A 12,033-nucleotide genomic window follows, 5' to 3' on the forward strand; every position below is an offset into this window, starting at 1 on the left:
ATGGTTTTGATCACCGCATCCTGTACAATATTATGAACTTCCTCCATAGTTCTTCAGGAATTCTACCAGACCTAATCTCTTGAATATATTTTTTACTTCCACTGTATAATCATAAAGGATTTGATTTAGGTCATACCTGAGTGGTCTTCATCCTTTCTGGAGTTGTTTCTCCACTGATTTCCAGTAGCATATTGGGCACCTACCTACCTGGGGAGTTCATCTTTCAGTGTCCTATCTTTTTGTTTTTTCATACTGTTCATGGGGTTCTCAAGGCAGAAATACTGAAGTGGTTTGCCATTCCCTTCTCCAGTGGACCACATTTTGTCAGAACTCTCCACCATGACCTGTCCATCTTGGGTGGCCCTACATGACATGGCTCATAGTTTCATTGAGTTAGACAAGGCTGTGGTTCATGTGATTTAGATAGGTTAGTTTCCTGTGATTGTGGTTTTCAGACTATCTGCCCATCTGATGGAGAAGGATAAAGAGGATTATGGAAGCTTCCTGATGGGATAGACTGACTGAGGGGGGAAACTGGGTCTTGATCTGATGGCCAGGGCCATGCTCAGTAAATCTTTAATCCAATTTTCTGTTGAGTGGAGCTGTGTTCCCTCCCTGCTATTTACCTGGGGCCAACCAAGGTGGAGGTAATGAAGATAATGGTGACCTCCCTCAAAAGATCCCATGCATGTACTGCTACATTCAGTGCCCCCAACCCTGCAGCAGGCCACCAGAGACTGCACTGGTCATAGCAGACATCCTCTTCCAACAACACAAGAGAAGACTCTACACATGGACATCACCAGATGGTCAATATTGAAATCAGATTGATTATATTCTTTGCAGCCAAAGAAGGAGAAACTCTATACAGTCAGCAAAAACAAGACTGGGAGTTGACTGTGGCTCAGATCATGAACTCCTTATTGGCAAATTCAGACTTAAATTGAAGAAAGTAGGGAAAACCACTACACCATTCAGCTATGACCTAAATCAAATCCCTAACGATTATACAGTGAAAGTGAGAAATAGATTTGAGGGACTATACCTGATAGAGTGATGAACTATGGATGGAAATTCATGACATTGTACAGGAGGCAGGGATCAAGACCATCCCCAAGAAAAAGAAATGCAAAAAAGCAAAATGGCTGTCCGAGGAGGTCTTACAAATAGCTGTGAAAAGAAGAAAAGCAAAAAGCAAAGGAAAAAAGGAAAATATATACCTTTGATACAGAGTTCCAAAGAATAGCAAGGAGAGATAAGAATTATATGGCAAAACCAATACAATATTGTAAAGTTAAATAAAATAAAATAAAATAAAATAAAAAAAGAAAGCTTTCCTCAGTGATCAATGCAAAGAAATAGAGGAAAACAATAGAATGGGAAAGACTAGAGATCTCTTCAAGAAAACTAGAGATACCAAGGGGAAATTTCATGTGAAGATGGGCACATTAAAGGACAGAAATGGTAGGAACCTAACAGAAGCAGAAGATATTAAGAAGAGATGGCAAGAATACACAGAAGAACTGTACAGAAAAGATCTTCAGGACCCAGATAATCACAATGATGTGATCACTCACCTAGAGCCAGACATCCTGGAATGTGAAGTCAAGTGGGCCTTAGAAAGCATCACTATGAACAAAGCTAGTGGAGGTAATTGAATTCCAGTTAAGCTATTTCAAATCCTGAAAGATGATGCTGTGAAAGTGCTGCACTCAATATGCCAGCATTTTGGAAATCTCAGCAGTGGCCACAGGACTGGAAAAGGTCAGTTTTCATTTGAATCCCAAAGAAAGGCAATGCCAAAGAATGCTCAAACTACTGCACAATTGCACTCATCTCACACACTAGTAAAGTAATGCTCAAAATTTCTCCAAGCCAGGTTTCAGCAATACATGAACTGTGAACTTCTAGATGTTCAAGCTGGTGTTAGAAAAGGCAGAACATGTATACCTGTGGTGGATTCATTTTGATATTTGGCAAAACTAATACAATTATGTAAAGTTTAAAAATAAAATAAAATTAATTTAAAAAATTAAAAAAAAAAAAAGAAAAGGCAGAACAAGAGATCAAATCACCAACTTCTGCTGGATCATGGAAAAAGCAAGAGAGTTCCAGAAAAACATCTATTTCTGCTTTATTGACTATGCCAAAGCCTTTGACTGTGTGGATCACAATAAACTGTGGAAAATTCTTCAAGAGATGGGAATACCAGACCACCTGACTTGCCTCTTGAGAAAGCTGTATGCAGGTCAGGAAGCAACAGTTAGTACTGGACATGGAACAACAGACTGGTTCCAAATGGGAAAAGGAGTACATCAAGGGTGTATATGTCTCCCTGCTTATTTAACTTATACGCAGAGTACGTCATGAGGAATGCGGGGCTGGAACAAGCACAAGCTGAAATCAAGATTGCCGAGAGAAATATCAATAACCTCAGATATGCTTATGGCAGAAAGTGAAGGAGAACTAAAAAGCCTCTTGATGAAAGTGAAAGAGGAGAGTGAAAAAGTTGGCTTAAAACTCAACATTCAGAAAACAAAGACTATGACATCCGGTCCCATCACTTCATGGAAAATAGATGTAGAAACAGTGGAAACAATGTCAGACTTTATTTTTTTGGGCCTCCAAAATCACTGCAGATGCTGATTTCAGCCATGAAATTAAAAGACACTTACTCCTTGGAAGGAAATTTATGACCAACCTAGATAGGATATTCAAAATCAGAGACATTACTTTGCCAACAAAGGTCCGTCTAGTCAAGGCTATGGTTTTTCCAGTGGTCATGTATGTATGTGAGGGTTGGAATGTGAAGAAAGCTGAGTGCGAAGAATTGATGGTTTTGAACTGTGATGTTGGAAAGACTCTTGAGATTCTCTTGGACTACATGGAAATCCAACCAGTCCATCCTAAAGGAAATCGGTCCTAAATATTCATTGGTAGGACTGATGATGAAGCTGAAACTCCAATACTTTGGCCACCTGATGCAAAGAGCTGACTGATTTGAAAAGACCCTGATTCTGAGAAAGGTTGAGGGCAGGAGGAGAAGGGGATGATAGAGGATGAGATGGTTGGATGGCATCACCGACTCAATGGACATGCTGCTGCTAAGTCGCTTCAATCGTGTCCTACTCTGTTCAACCCATAGACGGCAGCCCACCAGGCTCCCCCATTCCTGGGATTCTCCAGGTAAGAACACTGGAGTGTGTTGCCATTTCCTTGTCCAATGCATGAAAATGAAAAGTGAAAGTGAAGTCGCTCAATCGTGTCTGACTCTTTGCGACCCCATGGATTGCAGCCTACCAGGCTCCTCTGTCCTTGGGATTTTCCAGCCAAGATTACTGGAGTGGGGTGCCATCGCCTTCTCCATCAATGGACACGAGTTTGGGTAAACTCCAGGAGTTGGTGATGGACCAGGAGGCCTGGTATACTGCAGTCCATGGGGTCACAAAGAGTTGGACACGACTGAGCAAGTGAACTGAGCTGAACTGAACAGTCTAGTGGTTTCCTCTACTTTCTTCAATTTAAGTCTTAATTTTTCAACAATGAGTTCATGATCTGAACCACAGTCAGCTCCCAGTCTTTTCTTTGCTGACTGTATAGAGCTTCTCCATCTTTGGCTACAAAGAGTATAATCCATCTGATTTTGGTATTGACCATCTGGTGATGTCATCTCTTGTGGTTTTGGAAGAGGGTGTTTGCAATGACCATTGTGTTCTCTTGGCAAAACTCTGTTAGCGTTTGCCCTGCTTCATTTTGTACCCCAAGGCCATACTTGCCTATTACTCAAGGTATTTCTTGACTTCCTACTCTTGCCTTCCAGTCCCTTATAATGTAAAGGACGTCTTTTGGGGGTTTAATTCTAGAAGGTCTTGTAAGTTCTAATAGAACCATTCAACTTCAGCTTCTTCGACTTTAGTGGCTGGGGCATAGACTTGGATTACTATGATATTTAATGGTTTGCCTTGGAAATGAACAGAGATCGTTCTGTCTTTTTTGAGATTGAACCCAAGTACTGCATTACAGACTCTTGTTGATTATGAGGGTTACTTCATTTCTTCTAAGGTATTCTTGCCCACAGTAGTAGATATAATGCCCGTCTGAATTAAATTAACTCATTGCCATCCATTTTAGTTTATTGATTCCTAAAATGTCAGTGTTCACTCTTGCCATGTCCTATTTGACCATTGCCAGTTTCCCTTGGTTCATGGACCTAGCATTCCAGGTTCCTATGGAATATTGTTTTTTATAGCATCATACCTTACTTTCACCACCAGACTCCTCCAGAACTGGGAGTCGTTTCTGCTTTGGCTCAGCTTGTTCATTCCTTCAGGAGCTATTTCTCTGTTCTTCTCCAGTGGTATATTGGACACCTCCTGACCTGTGGAGTTCATCTTTCAGTGTCATATCTTTTTACCTTTTCATGCTGTTTATGGAGTTCTCAAAGCAAGAATGTGGTTTGCCATTCCCTTCTCCAGCAGATCACGTTTTGACAATACTCTCCATCTCCATATGGGTGGCCATACATGGCATGGGCCATAATTTCATTAACTTATACAATGTTGTGATCCATGTAATCATTTTGGTTAGTTTTCTGAGATTATGGTTTTCATTCTGTCTGCCCTCTGATGGATGAGGATAAGAGGCTTGTGCAAGCTACCTGATGAGAGGGACTGACTGGGGAAAACTGGTTCTTGCTCTGGTGGGCAAGTAAATTGTGCCCAGTAAATCTTTAATCCAATAAATCTTTTTTTTTTTTTTTTTTTTGACAGGTGGGACTGTGTTCTATCCCTATAGTTTGGCCTAAGGGCTAACTATAGTAGGAGTAATGGTAACCTCATTCAAAAGGACTTATGCCAGCATGCCACACCTCCCAGGACCACTACTGTCAGTGCCCCCACCACTATCAACCCCATGCCACTATCAACCCATGCCTCTGCCAGAGACTCCCAAACACTCACAAGCAAGTTTGGCTCAGTCTCTTGTGGGGTCACTACTCCTTTCTCCTGGGTCTCCAAGGTTTTGTTTGTGTCCTCCAGGTGTCCATTGTTAGGTTGTGGTAATTCAGATTATGAGTAAGAGAAGTATATACTCTCTATAGTCCTTATTATTGTTTTTTCTCCCTAAGGAAAAAGTGGGCATCATATAAACTAATAAAGGAAATTGCAGTATGCACCTATGTAGGAGTGAGTACTTTGCTTATATTTACTGAGCTTTTTTTCAGCTAGTTCATTTTACTTTCTTTTTAGTGAATGTTTGGGTTTGTAATGAGCCCTCTGAATTCTACATTAAATCCTAGACTTTTAAAGCTAAGGTTAATAATTGGATGTTGAGAAAATGTATACATTTAAGAAATTAGTTAAAACTGAATACCATATGAGTAAGATTAAGAGTAAAATTTCAAATATAATAGAATGAATGTCTCTATAAATACCTGAAGTCATAAAAGTTGTGCATACCCACAGAAGTGTGCATCCAAATTGTCTATATGTGAAATGCTGCTGTATCTAATCAGTGTTTCTGACCCATAGACCTGGAAGCACATTCTCTAGAACTGGGTCCATAAAACCATAAGGAACAAAGATGTCATAAAGCATGTGGAGATATATATAACAAGAATATTTTTTTCTTTATTATTTTGGCTATTACTTCATGCATTAAAAATGAGCTATAGAACTTATTATTTAGCAATATAGCTTTAATAAATATATTTTCTTTGTAATTGATGTGCTAAATAATTTATAAATTTCGAATTTTCTTAAGAGCTAGCATTTTCCAGTGAATAATTAACTAATTTTTTTTCTCTGTTTAGTTGAACCTTGAAGTGATTACTTGCTAAAGAAAAGAGCTTCATATATGATACAGCTGGTTTCACCATATGCAAAAGGGTAAGCCATATACAATAATAAGAAAGTTTGTTTTCTGGGAAATTTCCAAAGAAGGCTAATCTTATGACATACATCTTAGTTCCTGTTCTCATTATGTTTGGCTGCTTATGATAAAAAAGTAATTTCAACCTGTATTCTCTTCATATACTCATATGCACATATTTACACCAATTAACTTTACAAACCAGGTGACAGATCACACTTCATGAGAATTTCTTTTTTAACCCAATCTCCTAGATTAATAAAAAAATATTACAGAACTTCATCCTCAGCAATATATTATTTAAACTAAAAAACTCACTTATTTTTCTATTTAGATATCAAACACCTAAACTTTAAATATGTTTGATTTAAAAGGAGTGTATTGTTAAAATGAATAAGTTTCCTTCCCAAATGAACAAATTCTACATTCTATATGCCAAGACCCTAAGCTTAACTTAACATACTTAAATGATAAAGTGCAAAGTTCAGCAAAAATCAATTATGTTTTAATGGAGAAAGAAATGACAACCCACTCCAGTACTCTTGCTGGAAAATCTCATGGATGGAGGAGCCTGGTAGGCTACAGTCCATGGAGTCGCAAAGAGTCAGACACGACTGAGCGACTTCACTTCATTTCACTTCATTATGTTTTAAAAGACGTATGTTGATTATGTATCCTTATGTAGAGCTACCTTATGTGTTTGTCAGGACGATTTTGACTTATTTTTCATAATCCTTGCAAAAAATGAAACAAATTAGTAAGTGTGGGTATAAAGAAAAATGAGTACTTAGTATAGAAATTAATATTTACTATCTCAAAATATTTTCTTATAAAGTGCCTTCAAAAACTTATTTAAGTGATTATATTATTTTTAAAATATTAACTGTAGACTGAAATTGAACAGCACAATAGACTTGAAAATTTGAGAATTTGAGAAGTGACACATTAGATGTTTTTGTTTTGACATTTTAACTCATTCATTAAATGCCTTCTATAGATTGAAAATTATACTTTGTGATTATCACAGTAATATTATTTCCTAAATGTCATGATTTGAGAATTATTGATAAAAGTTTTTTTTTTTTTTTCCCCAAGCATTATAGTTCTGGTGCTGCTTGTGCTGCTGCTGCTGCTAAGTCACTTCAGTCGTGTCTGACTCTGTGCGACCCCATAGACAGCAGCCCATCAGGCTCTGCCGTCCCTGGGATTCTCCAGGCAAGAACACTGGAGTGGGTTGCTATTTCCTTCTCCATTGCGTGAAAGTGAAGTCGCTCAGGCGCTGCTTGTAGAAAGAGTAAAAACATTTCCCAAAGTGTCTCAAAGATTTTTGTTTAAATGTTGCATGGGGAAAAGTTGGCTGAAATCCAAAATAATATCCATTAATTTCATTTAATGCATATAAATAAATCATTGTGTATAATAGTGCTATTTATATTAATATATTTTATTTCAGAAATCAATTAACAGTTTTCAGTTGGCACAATAAATGTGAAGGGGGGCATTGAAAATGGCTTTTTATTTTATTTTCTATTCACATTTTTCTATAATATATGCATGTGATATTTAAAAAGTTTGCAAAGTGACAAAATCCACAGAGATATTATAGATTTTCAATTAAAACAATTTTTGTAAATATCATAAACTGGATGATTATGTGGACTATTAAGATACATAGAAATGAAATTAGAAAATTAAATAAGAGTTGGTACGACCAATGGGCTTCCCTGTGGCTCAGACGGTAAAGAATCTGCCTGCAATGCAGGAGACTCAGTATTAGCGGTATGTTCAAGCTTATTTAACTTTTCAATTTCATAATTCTTTAAATACTCAGACACATGGTAAAATATTTAAACTTTAAAAGGAAAAGAAATTGAATATAATGAATACATTTGTTTCTTTTTTGGGTGACATTCAGACACTGTCAACCAAGTCATATTTATATTTTATAGGCTAACTTAATCATAATAGGTTATACTGTTTCTGGAAAATACATAGTCGCTGATATTTAAACAACTATGACTTTGAAGTTAAAAAAGTGTTTCCATATTTATTTCTTACTAATATAAACATTTTGTCAGAGCAGGTAAAACCTCACTCATTCTTTTATTTAAGAATCATTTAAATAAAAATTCTATACAAGTAAAACATTTATTCTTTTTTCACCAAATCATTTAGATAAACATTTTTATATGATATATTTGAGGTTGGTAGCAGATATTAAAGTACCAAGGAATAATATATAGCTTCTACCTTCAAACTGTTTGTATTGAGATAGTGTATAAAATAATACACATTGAGATAATACAAGGCAAAATAAGGTAAATGTCCAAGCAGATGTGAGAAACGGAATGTTAGTGTCACTGAATTGTGAAATCTCAAGCATTCCTGAAGAATCTACAATGGTATTACTGAAGGCAAATTTTTAAGAGCATTCTTACTTTCTCAGAGGGATTCCTCTTGACAAGGATCCACTGTGGATAAATCTTTCAAGAATTATGAACACAGGAGATGTATTTAACAGTAGTTATAATAATGAAAATCTCTAATAAAATATTATTTTACATAATTCATGATCAACCACACACCATCTGTTCTGCAAGAATTTCTCATTGGCTCTTTGGCTTTTTGCTGTAATTCATCTTTGTTTGTTACATTACTTCCAGAAAGACTGATGTGAATTGAAGAGATGGGCATCTGCAATCAAACCACGGTGACTCAATTTATCCTCATAGGGCTTTCTGATCGCCCCGAGGTGCGCTACCCTCTCTTTGTGGTCTTTACCATCATCTATCAGGTCACCTTGGTGGGAAATGGAATTATTCTCTTGGCCATTGGAACTGAGAAAAAACTGCACACACCCATGTATTACTTTTTGGCAAATCTGTCCCTCTTAGACATCTTATGCCCATCAGTTACTGTCCCCAAGATGCTGGAGAACCTCTTGACTGAGAAGCACAGCATTTCCTACATTGGGTGTGCTTTGCAGCTTTATTTTCTGGTGGCACTTGTGGGGACTGAAGTCTTCCTTCTCTCTGTCATGGCTTATGACAGGTATGTGGCCATCTGTTTCCCTCTTCGTTACACCCTCATCATTACCAAGGTTCGTTGTGTTCAGCTGACGGCTGGGACTTGGGTAGCAGGGTTTCTCAATTCCCTCCTTCATACAGTGTCCACATTCCGCCTTTCTTTCTGCAAGTCCAACCAAGTTAACCAGTACTACTGTGACATCCCACCAGTGGTCGCTCTCTCATGCTCATCCACCTATGTGGCAGAAATGCTTATTTTGGTGGAAGCAGGTATCCTGGGGAGCAGTGCCTTCCTGGTCATCTTTATCTCTTATTTCTACATCATATCTACCATCCTAAAGATCCAGTCAGCAGAAGGGAAGCGTAAAGCCTTTTCCACATGTGCTTCCCACCTCCTGGTGGTCTGTTTATTTGGTGGCACGACAATATTTACCTATGTACGTCCCTTTTCCAGTCAACACTCCCCAGCAAGAGATAGACTCATCTCCATGTTATATGGAATTATTACACCAATGTTAAACCCCATGATTTATAGCATGAGAAACACAGAGGTGAAAGGAGCAATCAGAAGGCTCTTATATCAGAAAGCATGTTTACAGCAAGTCTAATGTTAAAAGGGAATGATTCAATGTTTACTTTAGAATGAATACATAGAATAATTTTTAATTGTTACATATGAAATGCATACTTACATACAGTTAGAAAATTTCACACAGGTGCAAATGCATATAATCTTAATTATACTTCTCTATGCGGCTTCTCTGGAGAAGGAAATGGCAGCCCACTCCAGTGTTCTTGCCTGGAGAATCCCAGGGATGGGGGAGCTTGGTTGGCTTCCATCTATAGGGTTGCACAGAGTCGGACACGACTGAAGTGACTTAGCAGCAGTAGCATGGGGCTTCTCTGGTGGCTCAGTTGGTAAAGAATCCGCCTGCAATGCAAGAGACCTTGGTTTGATCCCTGGGTTGGGAAGATCCTCTGCAGAAGGAAATGGCAACCCACTCCAATATTCTTGCTTGGGAAATCCCATAGACAGAGGAGCCTGATGGGCTAGAGTCCATGGGGTCCCAAAAGTCAGTGACTTAACCTACCACCACTATGCTTCTCTATATATGGATATCTCTTCCTTTATTCACAGGATCTTTAAGTTCATCTTCCAAAATTTGACATTTTTGAAAGGAAGCAGAGAACTGTTAGTAATTTCACTAGTATAAGGGATATAAATTGAAGCAGTCTTAAATTAACTTGGATATATGGTCTTATCCATATCCACATACTTATATTATCTGTATGTTTGCATGTTTGTAAATGATATCATCTATAGATCATCCTTACACTTCTTTCCTTTATTTGATTGACTGCTTATGCTCTTACTCCCTTTTGTTTTCAGTTCATTCTTCAACTTTTTCTTCTACTTACTCTATATTTCTGTTTCTCCCTTTTCTGATAACCTTATCCATTCTCAGTTCTGCTTGTCCTTGGTCACATGAGTGCATTTAGTTCTGTGTCAGACATGACTGAGTGACTGAACTGAACAGATTTAGATCTCTATTTCAGCTCACTATATTACTATCATCATAGCCTCAACATGGTCAAAACTGAAAGAAACATCATTTAATACACACATGCACACACAAACACATCTTCTTATCGTCTACCTCATATTTTTATTATCAGTTTTCCCTCACTCCTCAAACTAAAATTCATGAAACTAGACTCTGCTTTGCCTTAAAGTGCAGCACTTCCATTCAGTTTGCCTAGAGAGTGATAGTCTCTGACTGTGGATGGGACACCACTCCATTCCCTCTCCTTGTCACATGTAGAGGTAAAATTATTTTCTCTATGTCTTAATACTTCAAAGTTAAGTCATGCATAATTTTTCTTAATAATCTTCTGGGCTTCCCCAATGGTCCAGTGGCTAAGAATCTGCCTTGAAATGCAGATTCTTGAAATGCAGGGGACATTGGTTCAATCACTGGTCTAGGAAGATCCTACATGCTGTGGAGCAACTAAGCCCATGCACCTCTACTACTGAGCCTGTGCTCTGGAGCCCAGGAGTCACAGCTACAGAGATGTGCCACAACTACTGAAAACCAAGTGCCCTAGAGCTTGTGCTCTGCAGCAAGAGATATCACCTCAATGAGAAGCCCTCACACTGCAACTAGGGAAAGCCTGCAGTAGCAATGAATACCCAGCACAGCTAATATAAATAAATAAAATACATAAAAAAATTATCCCTATCCTGGACATCTCAATAGCTAAAAATATAATCTTCAGTCTGGTGATCACAATTAGTATATCCCCATTCTCTGCATTTCTGATTCTCCATTCACTGACATTCAGTATCTTCTCTCTTTCTCTTATCTGTAGTCTACCTTTCCATTATCACTATGTGAGGTAGTCTTATATTACTCAAAACATCTATCAATACTTCCTCTGGATTGTCATTGGTCTCTTAGTAATTTTCAAAATTATCCTTTAAATTATATTTCAGGCTATCAAATTATAGGCTGATCATATGTACTTTTTGTTACATGAGCTAGAGTAAAAATGTATTGAGACATGATGTTTTTGTATTAATTGCATTTTACAAAATTCAGAAAAGGCCTAATATACATCTTCCACAACATACAGGGCTATTCATAATTGTGATGAGTCATTTATATGTCACTTAATTTTCAAAAGAGTGGGAAAACTTATGCATACCTGAAGAATAAAATGAAATAATAGCATTACTATTACAGACTTGAGATTTGTTGTTTTTATTCCATTTTTTCCAAAGTTTGCATGTGGTATGAAAGAATCAAGTCTTCATCATATAAAGACAGAATACATGGGATATGTTAATGTAACACCATATAAGAGTTGGACAATGACTGAGGGAATGAACTGAACTGAACTACAATGAAAAATGAACTTGGGGGTGCAGATATTCTACAAGATTCTGTTTTCATTTCCTTTAGATATATCCCCAAAGTGGAATGGCTGAATCATATGGTAGTTCTATTTGTAACTTTTAAGGAACTTTCATTCATTTTTCCACTATCTCTAACCAATTTGCATTCTCACCAACAGTGCACAGTGTCCGACTCTTTGCGACCCCATGAGTCACAGCACACCAGGCTTCCCTGTCCACCAC

General features: G+C 37.6%; 1 protein-coding gene and 1 long non-coding RNA gene across 2 annotated transcripts; both read left to right on the forward strand.

Moving 5' to 3' along the window:
* Positions 1-5,670: 5,670 nt before the first annotated feature.
* Positions 5,671-7,376, forward strand: LOC147369184 (uncharacterized). The gene is made up of 2 exons (XR_015168495.1): positions 5,671-5,885; positions 6,964-7,376. It is a non-coding gene; the product is annotated as an uncharacterized LOC147369184 (long non-coding RNA).
* Positions 7,377-8,482: 1,106 nt separating this feature from the next.
* LOC147369185 (olfactory receptor 5V1-like) lies at positions 8,483-11,629 on the forward strand. The gene has a single exon (XM_086413610.1). It carries the CDS (start codon positions 8,555-8,557, stop codon positions 9,500-9,502), a length of 948 nt encoding a protein of 315 aa, XP_086269736.1. The 5' UTR covers positions 8,483-8,554; the 3' UTR covers positions 9,503-11,629.
* Positions 11,630-12,033: the final 404 nt, after the last annotated feature.

Source organism: Bos grunniens, chromosome 7, assembly GCF_055505025.1.
Source record: "Bos grunniens cultivar Pamir isolate PY7600 chromosome 7, Bosgru_T2T1.0, whole genome shotgun sequence".
Classification (NCBI taxonomy): Eukaryota; Metazoa; Chordata; class Mammalia; order Artiodactyla; family Bovidae; genus Bos; species Bos grunniens.